Here is a 22,562-nt window from a genome sequence, read left to right as displayed (position 1 = left end):
CATTCAAACTTCCGACGAAAGGCTGTGTGTGTGTGTGGAGGGGTGGTTGTGTTGTCATGTTACACTTTGCACTACAAGGTGTGGATGTCAAAATATTGCGCGTCCAGCGCTGTTAAAATTCTGTTTAAATTGACTATATATATGTAAACTACAATTTCACCAGATTTTTACGCAAAAAAAACAAAAAACATATATGTGCTTTTAAAAAGAAACCAAATCATGTAAAAGAATTAAGAATGTATCGATATTGTAACATGAAAACACGTTTATCCAGAGGTTTTCAGTGGAAGCTTTGTGTGTGGAGGTCAGTCCATTTAGTCCGCGCCATGGTTTTGGCTGACCCCCGTGCGCAATAACGCAATTCACAAAAGGAAAATAAACTGAAGAGGAGACGTGACCCTTGCTGCTCACTGCTCCCCTCACTTATGGGGGGTTTGTGTGTGTGTGTGTGTGTGTGTGGTGGAGGGGTGTGTGTGTGTGTGTGTGTGTATGTGTGTGTGTTTGGTTTGTTGTGGCTTCAGTCAGTGTATCGCTTGCAGGTGATGCCAGGACTAGATAAGAGGTCGCCGATCCCCGCGCGCTGTCTAGACCAGGCCTGTGACTCGACCAGAGAAACTGGACCGAGCACAATTTACAGCAGATTTTTGCCCCGGAGATAGTAAATGACCACTGGCCGATTCCTGCTGCATAACCGAGGGGGGAAACGCCGCGAGATGGAGGAGAGCGATAACGACAACTTCTACAAGCTTCAGTTCAGGCAGAGCAACTTCAACATATAGGGTCAGAGCAAACAGAGTGTTTTTACGTATTTACGCAGTGCATCTGCCCAAAGGTATTTGAATTTAGTGCAACAATAATTGAATTCCACAGTTGATATGGGCCTTCACAAAGATTGAACAAAAATGCATATATTCAGGATTTTTTAATTCTTTTTTTATCAGTTAATAATCCCTTTACGAATTACTTTCCTACTAATAAATAATATAATAACAATAATTTACTTTTTTTGCTCGAGAAGCTCAAACAACCTGTATCCTGCCCTTAACATAAAGACTTTTTTTTTTTTTTTTTTTTTTTTTTTTAACAACACGAATAATTAGCAGATTATCATGCTATGACCTTTAAGACAATGAGAGTCGACGGGCGCAATAAACGTATAAAAAGAATGTTGCCAGATTGAAGACACATATATGACACACAATGAGACTGCACAATGTCCATGTCGGTGTTTTCCCCCATAATGTGTTATTATGGTCTGTTGCGGTATATCCAGCGGGAAGTCTTCTGTACATCGTCTGTCTCTGCATCAAGTCATGCAAACACGTTGTTCTGCTTAGTTTCTTTCACTGAAGTTTCCAAGAGATGGTTGAAAAGGGAGAGGGGGAAAAAAAACACGTTCCATTTCTTCCATTTTAAGAAATTAAAAGAAATCTCTCTCCTCGCTGAAGTCTGGGTGATGTGATGTCACATGCAGTGGGGGACAGGGGGGGGGGGCACGGGGGGGGGGAACATGCTGCAACTGTCCTTGCAGGGATGAGAGTGTGTGTGGGGGACCCGCAGGTCTGAGGGCCCCGTTTCACGTCTCCACCGGGCTGGGTACCATACTGTTGGGAGTGTCCGGTAATTGAGAGGACAACGAAGTCACGTCGCTGCCCGAGGAGTTCCCGAGTGATCCCGATTCAGAGAAAGACACCTGAGGAGAGGAGGAAGACGCATGTTAGTTAATGTGAAGACACATTTTTTGGTTCAAACTTGGGAATTAGGGTCAAAGTTTGGACCATTCCGGTTTTCTAAACTAAAACCAAAACTTAATCCAATTATGTCCATGTTTGGGTTAGAATGCAGGTCTATGAATGTCCTCACAAATTCAGGAGTGTGTGTATGTGTGTGTGTTCCAGGTATAACTCATGTTGTGGGGACAAAAAGGAATTCCCCATAACATGTTTTTTTTTGGAGAAGAGATGGTTAAGATGCATGTTTGGGTTAGGTTAAGATTAGGATTAGGTTTGGACTAGTTCCAGGAAATGAAAGTCAGTGTATATATGTGTATATATATATATATATATGTGTGTGTGTGTGTGTGTGTGTGTGTGTGTGTGTGTGTGTATATGAGTATGTGTATATATATGTGTGTATAAATATATATATATCTATATATCCATGTGTGTGTGTGTGATTGTATAATTGTATTTGTCATCTTTTGTGACATAAAATCTGACCTTCTCATGGACACTGATCCACATGAAGACCAAAATCTGGTCCTAATTGCGCTCCAGAATTTGAACTTTTTTTGGGGGGGGGAAGAACTGTGTGAACTGATTTGAATTATTGGTTTGATTAATGTTAGAGCTATGCATTTACAGGTTATGGTTAGGGTTATAGATAACACACTGTGTTTAGTGCAGTGCCAGTGAGTGTGTGTGTGTGTGTGTGTGTGTGTGTGTGTGTGTGTGTGTGTGTGTGAGAGAGAGAGAGAGAGAGAGGAAGAGAGAGAGAGAGAGTGTGTGTGTGTGTGTGTGTGTGTAATAAAATTCAAATTGTTGTTTGTGTTCATTTGTATGCAGATCATCAGTATATTTGTCTGCAACTGTTTCTTGACAGACAAACAGAGAAAGACAAACAGATAAACAGACAGACAGACAGACAGACAGACAGACAGACAGACAGACAGACAGACAGATAGACAGATAGATAGATAGATAGATAGATAGATAGATAGATAGATAGATAGATAGATAGATAGATAGATCACATGCACTGCACACACACTCACCAGTTGTTGGAAGGCCGGCTGGTCCAGGTCACTCTGCAGGGCGAACTCACTCAGTGCTTTCCACGGAGGCTGGTAGGTCTGAACCTCCACCGGGTTTCCCTGCACCGTGCTCTCGTGCCGAATGGGACTCCCAGCCACGAGAGGCGTCCCTGTGAGGCCCTGCAGGTTCTGCTCAAACACAAACACAGCGATAAATGAAAATTATAGCATCTGTCACCGCCAAGCTCTCATTTTTGACACAACACCTCCAGACTGAATCCTATACGTTTCATTTCCATGCTCAAATCTGTGACCAACAATGTGAAAGTGTGAGTGCTGATGCATGGCTGCAGAAACACTGCTTTCATATATTTCTTTTTCCTCAGGGGTTGAAGGAGTGATTGATATGTTGGCATATTAAAGCAGGAGCTGTTTCACTGATGCAAATCAAGTTTTTTTATGGATGTTTTTTATCTTTCAGGTCAAGCAATTGAAGCCAAAGCAGTTGATTCATTATTCATTGGCTTAAAGTTTGAATACAGGAGAGGATCAGAGCCCACTGGACAGGCTGGATGAGTAAAGTAACATCATTATTGTTGTTGTTGTTATAATAAATGGGGTTGAATTATTAGATTACATTAGATTATCCAGCCATTTGAACATATTTTTACTAAAAACATAACATGTCATTTATATCAAACTTTATATTTCACAGTCGTTTCACAGTTTTGAGCCCAGTCATGATTATAAAAAAAACATTCAAACACAAACATATCAATTGGTTGGTAGTAATCAAGTGGGTCCGACTTACGAAGATGCTTACGGACTTATCACTGTGCGCCTGCTGCTGGAGCTGCTTCATCAGGATGGTTTTCTTCTTGTCTTTGCAGCGCTTGTTCTGGAACCAGACCCGGATCACCCTGGGACTGAGGCCGGTCATCTCCACCAGCTGCTCCTTCATCAGCGCGTCCGGCCGCGGGTTGGCGTTGTAGCAGGTCCGCAGCGTGTGCAGCTGCTTCTCGTTCAGCACCGTCCTCACCCGCGTCGTCTTCTCCGACTGCTTGTGCACGTGGTTCCGATGCGGGGCCTGCCGCACCGTGACCGGATCTGAGGAGGAGCGAGCACAGAGAGGAGAGCGGTGTCAGGAAAAGCAGTCAAATGATCTCGAGTTTGAGATGACCTTTTTTTTTTTATGGTTAAGGTTTAAATCACAGACTCAGGAAAATTCCTGAATAAAAGCTTAGAAACTAAAATAACTCTTTATATATATATTATTAGTAATATATATTTTTTTAATGAAATTGGTTGAATTGTTTTACTTTTTTAGATATCAAAATTTCATTTAATTTTTTATACCAAATTTCTCAAACTTGAAAAGCATGACGTCACGAGGCCAGTGTCACTGCACTGAGCTGTTATTTTAAACGAGGCTTTAGCAGGAACTTGGACATTATTCACACATTTGGTTTGTTCGTGTTGTGATGGCACGTGCCACCAGGACGGTTCACACACTCACACACACACACACACACACACCGCGAAGCTTAGTATTATATTATTAATAGTATTCTAGTATAATTCAAATAAATGGTCACAGATGTGGTTATCACTAATGGGATCAATTATAGGAAATTAGCTTAAGGAAACACAACACACACACACACATTGCACAATTCATGAATATTATAAGGGATAGAGGAAAAATAAAATCATACAAAATAATGGTCAAATATAATATAATATATATAAACTCTCGCTGTCACATTTATATAATTTTTCCAGAAGCCTAGGTCGGTTTAGAAATAAGACTTTTATTTGGGATTGGATTATACTTTTTTGTCCAGTATTTTATGGTTATATTATAATAATAATAATAATAATAATAATAACAATAATTGTTATAATAACAATAATAATAATAACAATAATAATAATAGTAATACCGACCTGCCAGGTGTAGTGGTCTGTTGGAGTGGATGTGGACGGGACTGATCGGACTCCCCGCGGAGCTTCTCTCCAGCAGCAGGCTGTGGTCCGCCCGGCACAGCAGCTCCTCTTCCCGCAGAGAGAACTCGTCTCCCGGCAGCAGTTGCCTGCTGCACACCGAGCACCGAAAACACTCGATGTGGTACACGTTATCCCGGGCCCTCATCACCAAATCGCTGCTGCTGAATCCCAGGTTGCATTTTGCGCATTTAATCCCAAACAACCTATACATTTTTTTTTTTTCAGAAAATTAAAAACAAAATGAAGAAAGATTAGAGAAGGAATTTTTCGGTTCCTACACTTGTGACATGCAGTCAATTTAAATTCCCTGAAGTTGTTTTTATTACTATTTGAATATTGAGAATTAATGTATATGATATTTACATTAAATAATGCAGTTTGTCCAAATGAGGCCGAATTTAATAAAATAATAATAATAATAATCCGATAATCGTGTGTGATCATTTCCACCCAAAACTCCTACCTTACATAATCTCGTTTGCAATATGTTTTGCCGTCGCGGACGAAACAAGTGCAGCTCTCGTCCAGGTACTGGCTGCACTCTGCGCACTTCAGACAGGCTGCGTGCCACTCCAGGTCGGGAGAGACTCTCAGTATGTACTGGTCATGGATCTGACTTCCACATCCTACACACATCGCGAATCCTGGCTTCTCTGTAAAAGTGGGGGAGAAAAAACAATGTTACCACAGATAGAAAAAATACAGCCAATAAAAAAAACAAATGCAGCATTAATACAAATAAAATAAAATTAAATAAATAAATGTTGATGTTCAGATTGTGTCAGTGTTGCAGTGATCTCCTCACGGGTCAACACTTGGTTGTTATGTAACAGATTAGACACTTTTTTTTTTGGTGCGTAAAACCAAATTTAAGTTTCATTTCCAGAAGACAAAAACCGTGACAGCCAGATTCGTCTGTGCGCAGCATAATTATCAGGAAAACATGGCTAAAGTGATCGATCCCCCTGCTGAATACATCATGTAGTCCATAACAAGACACTGCGACGCAGACACAATCTGTCACTCCAACTCCTCAACTGGCGCGTGCTATACTTACTTTTGGAATGATCCCCCATATCACCCAAGAAAGAAGAGCTGAAAATAATATCCACCATACAGGAAGGATGACGGCCACGGTGGTAGATGCAGAAAAGATGGGGAGCAGCTGACCGGACCTTCGCTTGCCTCCCTAATAACTTGTGTCTGTCCGGACCGGAGGGGCGCGAGGAGGCTGCTGCAGGGTCCCACGCGCTGCTCGCTCCTCTGACGTCATGACGCTCGCACAAGCGAACGCTCCAATCATCACACTCAGCCTGCGAATAAATAAAGTCAATCTGGAGGTGTGTGTTTATGAAAGACAAAAGCACAATATCTTTCATATTTATACAGATTTTTTTTTTAAAAAAAGGATAGCTCTACGAGTTATTATTTTGTTATTTATTATGAGGGGGAAAAAAAGTAATTCTGCATGTTACAATATTCAGTCTAGAACTTTTCATTTCATAGTAACAATGAAGCAATAACAAAATATAACAAATAACAATAACAAAACCATTTAATGATGACTCGTCTGCTCAATTATTTTTATAAATTTAAATTAATAATAGTTTTAGTTTTACCTCTTCCATATCAAAGTCACATCCCGTGACGTAGGAAAGACTCAGATTGTTTGTCTCTGACGTTAAATCAAAGAATGTTAGTCCAATTCTTTATTTTACAATATTATTCCATTCAGTTCAAAGCAAAAACTAATAATAAATTGTACAATTCCTGCAGAAATGTGTGTGTGTTTTTGGTCATGAATGCAGCAGATTGAGGAAGCGCTGTTTTGCCTGCTCATCTATTCGAGAACAGCGCCATCTACTGGAAGAAAACCACAACTGCACTTACTGTATTAGAGAAGGTTTGAGGCCAAAAGTAAGTTCTGGACAAAGACCTGATAATATTTCAGCCTATTAATCAAACCGTCAACTTGTGTATAAAAACACATCGCTGCACATTATTTACAACATTATTTACTCTGTAAGATGCATTAATAGAGATTTACATTTGATATAGGCCTTTAAACAAAAGACAGTTGGACAATGCGATGAAAACTAAAAAAAAAAACATGTCAACAATATGTTTTATATTAATAACCCACCTAATAAAAATGTCAACATTATGAAAATGAAATAGGAAAATATGATATGTGTGGATTTAGATTAGATAGACATCTTAATGTTGGCTTTGGCTCGTTTGATTAACGACAAAAGTAATTAGTAATTAGTCACATTTCTTTGTTTATTCTACACGGAACAGTTATTTAAACAAACCAACAATACGGGGATCAAATCAGACAAATATGATGACTGATAAATAAAAATCCACACATCATGTGTGCTCTGTAACTGCTTGGCTCAATTTACCGCGCGCGTGTGCGCACAGACAGCAAAGACGAGCACAATGTTATCAAAAGCAGAAGAAAACTGAAGAGGAACTTGTGATAAATGTCGCCCACATTAACCTCACACCTCACTTAGGTCACAACAACTCGCACACAGGTTTACGTGCAGTTACAGTTGTTTCCCCCTCGATTTTTAACCTGCATTGGTCAAAACTGAAGTCACATTATCAAAACTCCTCCCACAACAGATATCCATGTAATGATAGATATGTTGTCATTGCTTTTCACATATTATTTTAAAGTCTATAAACAGTGTTTTTTCAAATCAAATCTGTGCGATTTAACATTCAAAATATAACTAAGGCAAATTGTATGCATTCCTGCATGTATTCATTTATTTTTGGAGGTAAAAAAAACAAAACTGAACTCACCACACATGGGCAGCGTTTTTCTGGTCACAGAACAGACAAAAGCAGTGGAGTAGGTAGATATTTCAGGAGCTGTGATTGAAGGGCACCTCTTCATGATCTTAATTTAAAAAAATTAAAAATATATATATAAAAAAAAGATAGAGATATATTATTGTCATCATATTACAGTAGCAAATCTTCCATGCACTTTACATAATTATTTACTTTTAGTCTGGGTAGAGCAGATTCACCCTAAATATATATGATTATATATATTTTTTTTTAAGTATTTTGTGAAAACATAGACTTTATGATGTGTCTTTGATAAAACACTTGACCAAAAAAAAGAAGGAATGACATACAGAAAATTAAGTTAGAGAGTTACAGAAAATAACAGAAGAAGAATTGCTCTAACTTGACCACACTGACATGAAGTCAGGTCCAGTTCACATGTATGAGTCGGCTTCACTTCACTGAGGTCAAGAGGTTAAGAGGAGACCAGAGTGACATAACACCATGAATATCAAGGCGCTCAGTACCAGCTGTTGTGTTTCTACATGAATGTAATTCTTAAAATCCGACTTTGGTGTATGACTTTATTTCTCTGTGGGTATTTTGTCAAATTTGCACCGGGATTTGTGAACCAAAAATCAGTTATTCTGAGACAACTTTGTGCAGGAGCATCTGCGTTTGGAAATATGAGTAAAAGCACAAATTCACTGTTTTTAGAGTCTGAAAAAAGTGACTTTTACATATAATATCAGAACATAAACTAAGTTCAACTTTATTTGAATACATTAATATTGAACATTTTATGGATCAAAAGTAAAATCAAGTTGTTCGGCGTCTTTGAATCATCTGATCCAACTTAAATCGTAAATGGTTTAAGTGTTTGGGCATTCAAAGAAAAATCCAATAATATTGTATAATGCATAGTGGATTTTTTTTTGCAAGTTCAACCATTTGAAATTTTAATGCATATTTTATTATTCTTTTCAATGAGACACATCATTATATAATCTGTGATTGACAAATAGGACTGTCAACTAATGGCATTTGAATTCAATTAGGATACACTAAATAAATCTTAGGTAAGACTTTCCCCTGTGGTGATTCAATGAAAACAACTCACAATCATCAGTTAGTTTAAAATGTATATATATTACATATATATATGTATGTATATATACTTTATTAATCCCCTATGGGTAATTCTTTTCTGTATTCAACCCATACTCTATAGGAGCAGCCACACCAAGCAGCATCTGGGGAGCGATGGAGGTTGGGTACCTTTGCTCAGGGGTACCCCAGCCCTTTGATCTGGTGGGGACTTCAACCAGCAACCCTCCGGTTACAAGCCAAGTTCCCTATATGACATGCTTTTTTGGCTTTGTTTGTCTAATTTTGAGTAGGGTTACTCAAGCAAAGATGACATATTCTGAGGACAACCTACACTCTTAGAAATAAAAGTGCTAAATAGAACCACATAAGGTTCTTCAGCTTGTCCTCATAGGAGAACCCTTTTTGGTTCCAGGTGTAACCTTTTTATAAAGGAACCCTTTATTCAGGAAAGGGGTTTTAAAGGGTTCTTTGGATCAAAATGTTTCTGACTGGAACTGACCATTAGTGTTGCCAAGAACCCTCAGAAGCAAATGGTTCCGGGTAGAACCTCAGCCCTAGTAGAAGAAGAACACTTTTGGAATCTTTATTTTTAGAGAGATAGAAACGTTTGTTGACACAGCAGCCTTTCTGGAGCTTTGCTCTCTCTCAGCCGGCTTCCTCTTGTTGTTCAGTGTAAAAATAGACTGAATACAAGTGTAATCTTTTGACTGAGTGTTTTTATTCTTCCTCCGTCTACCTAATGTTTTCGTGGCGCTCTCAGAGCGAGCTAATTACGCAGACGTTACTGATTTTATAGTCTCTGTCAGATCTGTGAGAGCTTTCTAAGCCTCAAATATAATCTCCTCTGCTGAGCGAAGCAGGATGTGGCCCGACCGACAAGCGTTTCAACGTTCGCTGAGGTCAAATCCCAGGACACTCCTGACAGGAACATGGATGCTGGTGAGGCTGCGTTCGATGCAGTGTATACGGTGTGAAAATGTACAGACGGATCACAGAACTGCAGTGGGGATAGCATTTACCACATTGTGCAGCCTGTGCGGTGAGAGAGGTTTACTGAGACAACAGAGCAATAACATATCAACACTGATTTTATACACGGGCTACGTGGAATAAAATACAGTGATATATATGTCACATGGTTGTTTGTGACCTGTTGGTGACTGTTAGATCAAACAGCAGCCATGGCTGTCACTGTGGCACAAAAGCCTCCCCCAATCACAATCTGATGGGGCCCATTAACCTCATGAAATATAGATGTGTGACTGAAACTGTCCACTTAAACTTTGGCAAGAGCCAAATGTTCTTCTTGTTTAGAACTCAGAGGGGCTTTTTCTGGACTGAATCACTAAAGCAACTGGCCGTAAAATCCTCCTCATATGTCACAGAGACTCAGGAATAATGTTCATATAACAAACTGAACTCACCACCAACAACAGTACAGACAAAATATGCAAAGCATGTTTATGTTTTGAAATCATGTTTTGGCATGTGGCGCCACCTACCAAGCATTGCAGTCAGTAGAGTCTCAGCTGCCGAGCAACCACGGGTTGTCAGTTACGTCTGAGCTACAATGGCGGAGAAAACGAAACCTAAAAGACCTCGGTATTTTGAATTTGAGTGTAGTAACCGTTTTTGGCCACATTCCTACATATGGCGCCTTTAAAACAGCACAAGTATATGCAGTTGAGACGAAAATAGGGAAAATATTCAATGGTACTTCACTTTGACCTGACTTAGTGACTCTTTAACAACGACCGTATCACAGACGACACGTTCACACGAGTATTACCGTAGTGACACGACGGTTTGTGCTATCGGAGAAATTCCAAGGCTCTCTGAAAAGCTGAGAAGTTGCAAGTGAAAGCCAACATGTGTTTATTACAGTAATTTCACTCACACTGTTGCAGGAAGCCGGCGAAATCAGCGTCAACTTGTCACCAGAGAGGAAAGATTTGGAAAAAAAGGATTTGTATACAGTTTCCATTGTTTGGCCTGTTTTTGGACATTGAGACAAAAACAAATGTTATTTTAAATATGTTTTACACTGTTCAAATTTAATTTTTTTGTCTTCATTTTAAATTGTTAAAACACTATTTTAACTTGCAGTAAATTATATGTAAATAAACAACTGCCAGATATTGAAGGTCATTCTGGAAAAATGGGTAAAGGCACATTTTCTGGTCCTTTTGGTGGTTAAAATAAGCAAAAATCTTATCTAAAATATTTATTTTTGTTAATTGACAATACCTAACTAGCTGAATCAGACTGGTCGAAACAACAAAATCAATACTGGCACCAATATTCACTATATTAAATAGTATTAAAAACATCTTCATGAACATTATTAGACGACGAGCATGAATGATATTTCAAAATGTCACAGTCTGGGACATACTATACTTATTGAATCAATCCTTGAATAAATCTATTTGGACATTTTTCTCTCACTCTCGCAGACACTTGAGCAGCATTAGAACTTTCTGAAACTGAGTAAATGGTTTAAAGCTCTGCATGATTCCCCAGAACCAATAGTGACTTTGGCTTTAAGTGCTCCGAGTCCACTCTTGTGTCCGGCGTCAGCCAAAAGTGAAATTAATATAAGCACTTATGGTTATAATGTTTTAAAAATGTGTAAACAGATATGCGGTCATATCATTCTGTAATGACTCACGGGCCAAAGGTTAAGACATATACAGTATTTTACATAGTTAAGAAATGTTTTATAGAGCACAACACTGATGGTATGTCTGCATGCACAGTTATTTATTTTGCGACAGGTGCTGAAAAAATGTCTTGGTGAGAAGAAGAAGAAGAAAATCACATCCTCATGCAAGTGGAGCCATTCTGAGAGGGGAACCATGTCGCAGATTTATAATTCATCATTCTTCTGGGTTAATGCAGTATTCACATGATAATTAGTATTAATTTTTGATTTGCGGCCTCGGGGCACTTCTGCATTGTTGGGCTGAGAAACCCTTGCCATTATTACCGTATTAGTGTAACTGTCAGTCGCCTGCTTTATTTTACAAATGCACATTTTGTATTTCCTTATTGCACTGCAGAAGTCTTGTTGCTAATCAGCGGGTGAAACAAGACGCTGTGTCACATGTGTTAAATGAGGATGAAATGAAGATGCATCTCTGGACCAGTCAAAACAATCTATCACTTCGGCTCACACTGAATCAGCACGCGAGGACAAGATACTTGGTCTGAAAGCAAACAGAAAAATACAAATGTTTATCATGTTTTGCAGCAACAAATGTTATTTCATCAATTCATTAAACATTATTTGAGGCAGAGGTTCGCAATATAACGTTTTATTTGCTAGCTTAGCTTTATTTGCTGTTGTATTCATGCAAATCAATGAGAAAGGCATACATTATTTCTAATCATTTTTATTTCTAATGTGCAGATATAAAGGACATTTCTTTGTGGGGTATAAACATGTGATAGACCACCCCCTGGCAAAACACCTTTTATGTGGGGACATTTTTTCGTTGTGGGGACATTATGCCCAGTCCAGAACATGGTCCCCACAATGTGGTAAAGACATGTAGATGTGTGTGTCTGTGTGTATGCTCTTGTCTTTCTATGCTTGTGTGGACCACCCCCTGGCAAAACACCCTTTTTGTGGGGACATTTTTCATTTTGGGGACATTATGCCCGTCCCGCACATGGTCCTCACAATGTGGTAAAGACATGGAGATGTGTGTGTCTGTGTGTATGCTCTTGTCTTTCTATGCTTGTGTGGACCACCCCCTGGCAAAACACCTTCTTTGTGAGGACATTTTTCCTCTTGAGGACATCACGCCCAGTCACCAAACGTGGTCCCCACAATGTGGTAAAGACATGTAGATGTGTGTGTCTGTGTGTATGCTCTTGTCTTTCTATGCTTGTGTGGACCACCCTCTGACAAAACACCCTTTTTGTGGGGACATTTTTCTTTTTGGGGACATTATGCCCCGTCCCGAATGTGGTCCCCACAATGTGGTAAAGAGACATGTAGATGTGAGTGAGCTTGGCAAATTCAGTGGTGACACTTGTGAACCAAAACCTTCTGCCTTAGTTGCCTTACCAGTTTTTTACAGTATACTGCTGGATTCTGGAGGGAGAAGGGCATGCTTTTCTTTTATTTCTGTCTCTCGAGTGAGAGAAAAAAAGGCCCCTCTACTGTATTATCCAGCCTGGCTTTTAACTCCAGGAGAACTGTGTTCACAAATTGATGCTCTGCTCCTTGGGGGCTGAAGCTGAAACATTAAATTGTACTGAAATATTCATATGTGAGTGCATTTAGCTGAGAGCAATTGATGTGCGACTCCCCAGAGGCCAGATGGAAATGCTGCAAGGCCTCCGCATGCGCTGGCAACACAGCCCAAGCACTGGCCGGGACAGAGATTGTGATTTCGCCGAGGCTACTGAGTCAGACTACAGTTGAAGGTTACTGAGCTCAGGAAGCGCTGATGTCAGTGTCTGTCCTGGTGCCGTGGTTTTTGCTCCGAACCATTTGTGGATGAAGAGAGAAGAACTAAGACTTAAGGAAAAGGACAAAAGGGAAAAGAGCAATTTAAACATCCACCACCATGTGTTTAACAAATGAATTTACTGATTTACAGATAGATAGATAGATAGATAGATAGATAGATAGATAGATAGATAGATAGATAGAAAAAAACAACTACATTTAAAAGTCTGTAAGCTGAATTAATTTCCATGTTGTGTAGTTTCAGTGGTTTGTGGCTCATCAGTGATGTAGCTTCTCGTCTCCCGCAGGACCAAGTCATGGACTCGTGTTCATCCCATGACTAACTCTCCCTCTTCATTTCTTCATTTCTTACAACATGCTAAACAACTGTATGATAAATATCATAAAAAAATTAGAAATTAGAAATATTTCAGAGATCTTTCAAAAACTAAAAATGTTGTTATTTATTTGGCAAATAACCAAACTAATGAATCTTTTAGTATTGCTTTTTTATACCTACATTTGAGCAGGCTCTAACTCATGATATGTATATGCTGAGAACTCATGAATTGTCAAAATTAAATAACTATAATTTGACATCTTAATCGAGAAATAATAATGTGCATTTTTTTTTTTTTTTTCAGTTTTTATACCATTTCTGTTAAAGAGCTTCTACAAACTGGTGTATTAACAATTACAGAAATGTGAAAATTATTTGTATAATTACCAATGCTGTTCATTTAAGGGCATAATACATTTGTTAAGCACTGTATGCAGGCACAACAAGAGAAATTATATTTATATTTAATGTCTCTTTTTTTTTTTTTTTTTTAAATCCAAACAACAAATTATGCTTGTGATATTACCTGTGGTTTTTGGACTGAAGTGATTTATCGTTGTCGCGCCATTGGTTTTGCTTCTATAGTTCTCTTGTTTTTCTGTCACTGACCCACTTTTCACCCAAGAAGCCCAACAAGCATATGAGGGTAAGATACCACAGTTGTATGTAGATTTAAAAAAAATAAATAAAAAAAACTTCTGTAGCCATGACAACAGTCTCCTGAGTGGATCTCCTCCACCAAGTAAGCGGCAGGATCCTGCACTTAAGAAGTATGTTTCAAAAAGAGAACCTGAGAAGCTTTTTAAAGAACGATGTATAATTCATTTGTATTTTTCTCCAGCTTCTTGAACCAGAGTCAAGTGTGAGATGTGTTCTGAATCTGTCAGAGCGCAGCAGTAATGCGGTCGTAGCCCCGGCGTCTATGTCTTCTCGATGAGATTGACCCTTTTTTTAACATTATGCCCAGCTGTTTGGTGCCGCAGAGCTGCGCTCAGTCAGAATCTGCTCCATGCACTTGAGAAGAAATCACATTCACAAACAAGACGAGCTTGGCGTTGTTTGCATGAATGAGTAGGTAGAGATTCTCGTAGTCACATTTTAAGCCTCTGCTACATCTCACAAGAAGCAGAGTATAGGCTATATGAAAATGTGTTTGTATTTTGTACTTATTTATTTTAAGATTTTTTTTAATCATTAGGCATTAGGCAATGTTTTAATGAGTTGCACGGTGGTCTAAAAGTTCAGTGAGTTAATTCAGTTTAGATTTTAGCCCCTCCTTGAACTGGCACCTTATCGTGGTGGAGGGGTTTGAGTATCCGTATGATCCCAGGAGCTACGTTGTCCGGGGCTTAATGCCCCTGGTAGGGTCTCCCAAGGCAAACAGGTCCTAGGTGACGGATCAGACGAAGAGCAGTTCACTTACCCCCTTATGAGAAGAAATCACATCAAGACGAGTACGTCGCCCGGACTGGCGTTACCGGGGCCCCATCCTGGAGCCAGGCCCGGGAGGGGGGCTCGCAGGCGAGCGCCTGGTGGCCGGGTCTTTGCCCACGAGACCCGGCCGGGCTCAGCCCGAAAGAGCGACGTGGGCGCCCTTTCAAGTGGGCCCACCACCCACATGAAGGGCCATAAGGGGCCGGTGCAATGTGATATGGGTGGCAGTCGTGGGCGGGGGCCCCGACGGCCCAATCGCGGGACAACAATCCTAGCTATGGGGACATGGAATGTCACCTCGCTGGGGGGGAAGGAGCCTGAACTTGTGCGGGAGGTGGAGCGATACCGACTAGAAATAGTCGGGCTCACCTCCACGCACAGTCTGGGCTCTGGAACCCAACTCCTTGAGAGAGGCTGGACTCTCTACTACTCTGGAGTTGCCCAAGGTGAGAGGCGGCGGGCTGGTGTGGGCTTGCTTATAGCTCCCCAGCTCAGCCGCCATGTGTTGGAGTTCTCCCCGCAGAGCGAAAGGGTCGCGTCCCTCCGCCTTCGGGTGGGGGGTAGGTCTCTCACTGTTGTTTCGGCTTACGGGCCGAACAGCAGTGCGGAGTACCCGGCCTTTTTGGAGTCCCTGGAAGGCGTACTGGAAAGTGCTCCAACCGGGGACTCCGTAGTTCTGTTGGGAGACTTCAATGCTCACGTGGGTAATGACAGTGTGACCTGGAGGGGCGTGATTGGGAGGAATGGCCTCCCCGATCTGAACCCGAGTGGTGTTTTGTTATTGGACTTCTGTGCTAGTCATGGTTTGTCCATAACAAACACCATGTTCAAGCATAAGGGTGTCCATCAGTGCACGTGGCACCAGGACACCCTAGGCCGGAGGTCAATGATCGACTTTGTGGTCGTGTCATCTGGCCTCCGACCGCATGTCTTGGACACTCGGGTGAAGAGAGGGGCTGAGCTGTCAACCGATCACCACCTGGTGGTGAGTTGGATCCGCTGGCGGGGGAGGAAGCTGGACAGACTTGGCAGGCCCAAGCGTGTTGTGAGGGTCTGTTGGGAACGCCTGGCGGAATCACCTGTCAGGGAGGTCTTCAACTCCCACCTCCGGGAGAGCTTTGACCAGATCCCGAGGGAAGCTGGAGATATTGAGTCAGAGTGGACCATGTTCTCCACTTCCATTGTGGACGCGGCTGTTCGAAGCTGCGGCCGTAAGGTCTCCGGTGCCTGTCGTGGCGGCAATCCCCGAACCCGGTGGTGGACGCCGGAAGTAAGGGATGCTGTCAAGCTGAAGAAGGAGTCCTATCGAGCCTGGTTGGTTCGAGGGACTCCTGAGGCAGCTGACAGGTACCGACAGACCAAGCGGACGGCGGCCCGAGCAGTCGCAGAAGCAAAAACTCGGGACTGGGAAAAGTTCGGGGAGGCCATGGAGGAGGACTACCGGTCGGCCTCGAAGAGATTCTGGCAAACTGTCCGGCGCCTCAGGAGGGGGAAGCAGTACTCCGCCAACACTGTCTACAGTGGGGGTGGGGAGCTGTTGATCTCGACTGGGGACATCGTTGGGCGGTGGAAGGAATACTTCGAGGATCTCCTCAATCCCACTGACACGCATTCCCCAGAGGAAGCAGAGGCTGGGGACTCAGGGGTCGACTCACCCATTACCCAAGCTGAAGTCACTGAGGTGGTTAGAAAGCTGTGGCAAGGCACCGGGAGTGGATGAGATCCGACCTGAGTACCTTAAGTCTCTGGATGCTGTAGGGCTGTCCTGGTTGACACGTCTCTGCAGCATTGCGTGGCGGTTGGGGACAGTGCCTCTGGAATGGCAGACCGGGGTGGTGGTCCCTCTTTTTAAAAAGGGGGATCGGAGGGTGTGTTCCAACTATCGGGGGATCACACTCCTCAGCCTCCCGGGGAAAGTCTATTCCAGGGTACTGGAGAGGAGAGTTCGGCCGATAGTCGAACCTCGGATTCAAGAGGAACAATGCGGCTTTCGTCCTGGCCGTGGAACACTGGACCAGCTCTATACCCTTCGCAGGGTGCTCGAGGGTTCATGGGAGTTTGCTCAACCAGTCCACATGTGTTTTGTGGACTTGGAGAAGGCTTTCGACCGTGTCCCTCGTGGCATTCTGTGGGGGGTGCTCCGGGAGTATGGGGTCGGGGGCCCTTTGCTAAGGGCCGTGCGGTCCCTGTACGACCGGAGCAGGAGCTTGGTTCGCATCGCCGGCAGTAAGTCAGACTTGTTCCCAGTGCATGTCGGACTCCGGCAGGGCTGCCCTTTGTCACCGGTTCTGTTCATTATTTTTATGGACAGAATTTCTAGGCACAGCCGGGGGCCGGAAGGGGTCCAGTTCGGGAGCGGTTGGATTCCATCTCTGCTCTTTGCAGATGATGTGGTCTTGATGGCTCCTACGAACCAGGAACTCCAGAATGCGCTGGGGCGGTTTGCAGCCGAGTGTGAAGCGGCGGGGATGAGAATTAGCACCTCTAAGTCCGAGGCCATGGTTCTCGACCGGAAAAAGGTGGCTTGCTCCCTCCGGGTCAGTGGAGAGATCCTGCCTCAGGTGGATGAGTTTAAGTATCTTGGGGTCTTGTTCACGAGTGAGGGAAGGATGGAGCGTGAGATTGACAGGCGGATCGGTGCAGCGGCCGCAGTAATGCGGTCGTTGTATCGGTCCGTTGTGGTGAAGAAGGAGCTGAGCCGAAAGGCAAAGCTCTCGATTTACCGGTCAATCTACGTTCCTACCCTCACCTATGGTCATGAGCTTTGGGTTATGACCGAAAGAACAAGATCCCGGATACAAGCGGCTGAAATGAGTTTTCTCCGCAGGGTGGCGGAGCGCTCCCTTAGAGATAGGGTGAGGAGCTCTGTCACCCGGGAGGAGCTCGGAGTAGAGCCGCTGCTCCTCCACATCGAGAGGAGCCAGCTGAGGTGGCTCGGGCATCTGAATCGGATGCCCCCTGGACGCCTCCCTCGGGAGGTGCTCCGGGCATGTCCCACCGGGAGGAGACCCAGAGGAAGACCCAGGACACGCTGGAGTGACTACGTCACCCGGCTGGCCTGGGAACGCCTTGGGGTCCCCCCGGAAGAGCTGGAGGAAGTGTCCTGCGAGAGGGAGGTCTGGGCGTCCCTTCTCAGACTGCTGCCCCCGCGACCCGGCCCCGGATAAGCGGTGGAAAATGGATGGATGGATGGATGGATAGATTTTAGATTTGTACCTGCACTTTGGCTCTGTATTGTAACTGTCGCAGAATGAGTGACATCTATTGGTGAGACTGCGGATTGCACAAAAAAAATGGATGACTGCACTAACCGTCTCAATTTTCGAAGCACACAAAACTATGGTACACACAACCATAGTTGCACAAGATGGTAGCTGGTGGTGATAGTAGTATATTTATACACCATTTCTGCCAATAAACCATCAGAAATATTACATATTGGACCTTTATTTAAAACAAAGACGGCCTGTTTTCCAAGTTGCGGAATAAAGTTGCTTTTGTGGCCAAGGAGGAGGAGACTTGGTGTAAAATGTTTGAGCTTTTTCATGAATCGATAGTATTTTTTTCTCTTACTCTCTCTTGGCTTCTCTCTCTCTTTAGGATGATCTGCATATTTGATTTGGCAGAGATTTTTACGCCGGATGTTGTCCCTCCTGATGCAAACCGCTCATTACCAGTCTTGGAATTGGCAGAAGGAATACACTAGATCATGGCTGGGGTCAATTTAGAGCAGGGGTCTCAAACTGGCGGGGCCACATGCGATCCCCCAATCGATTACATGCGGCCCCCCACTAAATATAATGTGAACATGGCCCTCGACCTCGCCGTCTTTTGAACACAGTGTGTAGCTGAGGCACAGCTGCCAGCGAGGTGACAGAATATAATATATGTTTGCTAGCAATGTTTTTATAACAGTAATAATAAGACATTTGGTCATAATTATCCCATTATTAAAATACATTCATACATTCAGTTACATATATAAACACGCTTGTTACGGCTCCTGGTACAAATTTTAATTACAGTCGCCCACACCTTTATGATGTACTATTGCCTCATAAATAGTATTATTAAGTATACGTGTGATATCATGATGCAATATTGTGAACAGTTGTTTTTTCCCCCACTTTAATTCCTCTAGGCTGGCCCCCTATTGACCACAATAGATGCACATTGGCCCCCAGGTCATTTGAGTTTGAGACCCCCGATTTAGAGTGTCCAATTTACAGTAAACAATGGGGATTGGGTGCCTTGCTCATCAGCCCTGGACCTTCCCGGATTGAAGTTGAGTAGTAATAAAAGAAATGATGTTAAATAGAAAACATAAATGAATAAGGTCTAGTTTAGCATATATATGCTGCAGAAAAGAAAGAAAGGAGGTCAGCGGTCATCACTTTCTCTTTGTTAATGAGAACCAAAAGAATGGTCATGTAATGTTAATGCAGTTTAAGTGACTTCCTCTGTGCCATTATTAAAACATTTCAATTATTAAGTGTCTAATGGTCACTGCTATTTAACTGAGCTTCCTGTGAGTGTGACAGTGACTACACTCCTGCTTTCACCGGAGAGGTCTCAGAAGCAATTTACTTCTCCTAAAGGTCTGCTCAGTGGCCTCGCCTGTCAAAATTCAACGCTTAACTCACACTGTGATACGTATTGGCAAATTGGGTTCATATGAATCATTTAGACAGACTTTTCATTCATTTTTTAGAGGCGAAAGGAAAGTCATCTCACATGATGTGTTTGACTCAAACGCATTTTTGCAAAATGAACTTCCTCGGCGTCGCTTCGCACAAACAAGTCGCCGACCTTGATCGCCGAGTGGGCGACGCTCGGGACAGAGGTGGAAGTTTGAAAAGTATGAATTATCCGGCTTTTTCAAGGCTGTGCCGGGAAAAGGTTCAAATTGAAGGCACTGCACTTTCACTTGAGATATTAATACCAAGGCGGCCATGACAGATAGAGGCTGAGCCAAGGTTCGGCGCCCATATTCAACAGGATTCCATTGTGCGTGACGAGAGCCAAGCAGATCATTATTTATTTACTCCACTCCGTGGCGTAAGAGGGGATTTAAGCTTTTGTAAACTAGATTGATGTGATGGGTCAAGTAATTTCCAGCAGATTGGAGATCCAGGTTATCAATTTATATGTTGCTTCATTATAAATCACCCACACAACACAGTTGAAAATGATGATTTCAAACAATGACTCCACATAGTATGGGTCTATATTCGATATATTCTGTTTTTATGCTGTTGCAGTACAATTTAAGTTAAATATGAATAATAAAATACCAATTTATTAACTATTAGCATTTTGAGTCAGTTACTTGCAATCTTATCATCACTGAAATTAGGTGTAAAGATGAACAAAATCTTGTTTTTGAATAACCTTCTTGTAATAATTACAGATGAATGTTTGCCATGGTTTTGCATTCATCCTAGTTGCCAATGCCAAATTCCATTCTAACGCCTCTATGAACAATTGAAAAAGCAAATAAGTCTCCGCACTGTTACGCTCTACTGAACATTTAGACTATTCCAGTGACTTTCATTAAAATATTTAAATGTGAACGATATATTATCGATTTATTTACGATGACTATTCTGTGGTTATCAACTGGGAGATTGTTAACCATAAAGCCACCTATACTCTTAGAAATAAGGGTTCCAAAAGTGTTCTTCTACAAGGGCTGAGGTTCTACCTGGAACCATTTGTTTTTCAAGGGTTCTTGGTAACACTGATGGTTCCTGTAAGAACCATTTTCATCCAGAGAACCCTTTAAAACCCCTTTCCAGAATAAAGGATTTTAAAAGGGTTCTTGGTAACAGTAAGGGTTCCAGGTGGAACCTTTATACAAAGGTTTTACCTTAAAGCAAAAAGGGTTCTCTTATGAGGACAAGCCGAAGAACCTTATATGGTTCTACTTGGCACTTTTATTTCTACGCGTGTATACTCTTGAATCTAACTGGTATTTTGAGCCTGATGTTTGTGTACTGAAGATCATTCAGTTCACTGTTGATTATCCAAGTTTCCATATAGTGTATATGTGTGTGTGTGTGTGTATAACCATCATCATTAACCTGTGATAATATGCTGGATAAAGTATTACTGTCACTTACACAGAGAAGTATGTACGATCATATTTTATGCAAATACGAAATGAGTGCATCTGCTAATATTAGGGTGATATAGGGTGAAGAAGACATGGAGAAATTGTAACTTTTCTCTTTTTCCACATACTGACGCCTCTTGAGTGATGCTCCATTTCCTGTTTCCAATTTCCCGTCAAGCGTCATCTCCTCATTAGGTCTCCGATGGACACATCCCTGGCTCCCGAGCCTATAAATGAGAGAAGAGGTTTGTCCTGTCCTTTTTATCGTCGTAAATAAACTTGCTAAGCATGCCAGGAAATGAAACATCATCATAGGTATAGGAAGTGAGACACTGACAGATTTGGCAGAGGGCATTGAAATGCCATCTTTGAGCTGCACTCACTGTTATTCAAAGCTGTAGTTTGACGTAATGTTCCCAAAGTATGGGTCTTTACCCAACGTAATCAGCCTCAGAGTTAGTTATCGGCACTGAAATAAAGTGTCAAGGTCAAGAAAAAATGTGCTCAGTTAGGCAGACTCAATTCTTATAGTTTACAGTAACACTTTATATTAAGGAACACATATTCACCACTAACATGCATACAAGTTGCATACTAGCCCTTTATTAGTAAATATTAAGTACGTATCAACACCTTATTTAGGAAAAATCTTAATTCATGTGATAATAGAGGTAGAATAAGGTAAGGTGTTAATACTTGTTTAATAATTACTAATAAAGGGCTAGTATGCTACTTATATATGTTAGTAAACACCTAGTTGATGGTGAATATGTGTTTCTTAATATAAAGTGTTACCTATTTTTCTATGTAGCAGTATGTGAAATAGCCCCTGTAATTACCCCGTGTTATTAATGAAACTATTCTCAGTAACAGTTGTGCAAATAAGTAACACTTATGTTGACGGACAAACTGCAGCTGTCTGTTATTAACAATTAAAACATTGTCTGGATAATTGCAAACGTTTCACGAGAAACAAAACGGTACAGCGGTTTATCTCCTCTTAAAATAATAATGGGGGAGTGGGTAATTAACATGACACTTATAATGGCTTCACAATTAGCACTTGTTGTGACAGGCCTTCTAATGTTTATAACCTTAAATAATTCAAAGAAATTCATAATTGCATGTAAATGGGGATATGTTGCTCAAATAATGTAAGATGTTAGGAAACATCAGGAAATGAGGATCAGTTAGAGAAATACTAACGTTTATTTTTGCTAATTTCATTCAAATGACAACACCTGCGATTGGCAATGACTTCCTCCAGATTAGGTTTGCAAAAGTGTTTGTAAACATTAAAGTGCAAAGAATTTGCTCGCCGTTAAGGGCACGTCTTTTAAAGGTTCATGCTACAAGCACTCCAGTCTAGTGTTATATGAAGAATCCAGACATTTAACTTTTATCTTTTCATCATACAAATTCACCCATGAAAAAAAACAAAAAAAAAACAATACTCAATCAAATCAAATTTTCATGGTTCCAAACAAATTAGGCAACAGAAAGCCAGAGGTTAAAAAAAAACAAAAAGGAAAGA

The 22,562-nt window shown here is 41.7% G+C and overlaps 1 protein-coding gene across 1 annotated transcript; it reads right to left on the bottom strand.

Annotated features, from left to right (window-relative positions):
- Window positions 1-1,576: 1,576 nt before the first annotated feature.
- On the bottom strand, window positions 1,577-5,874 carry LOC310936657 (insulin gene enhancer protein isl-2a; the record flags this gene model as incomplete). The annotated part of the gene is made up of 6 exons (XM_083900764.1): window positions 1,577-1,693; window positions 2,774-2,941; window positions 3,576-3,859; window positions 4,700-4,962; window positions 5,223-5,412; window positions 5,817-5,874. The coding sequence occupies 6 exons, from the start codon at window positions 5,872-5,874 to the stop codon at window positions 1,577-1,579; spliced, it is 1,080 nt and encodes a 359-aa protein (XP_083756890.1).
- Window positions 5,875-22,562: the final 16,688 nt, after the last annotated feature.

Source organism: Microchirus variegatus (genome assembly GCF_963457635.1).
Source record: "Microchirus variegatus genome assembly, chromosome: 14".
In the NCBI taxonomy this organism is placed as follows: domain Eukaryota; kingdom Metazoa; phylum Chordata; class Actinopteri; order Pleuronectiformes; family Soleidae; genus Microchirus; species Microchirus variegatus.
Note: the sequence above shows the minus strand (reverse complement) of the source record. Positions and strands in the feature narration are given on the sequence as shown.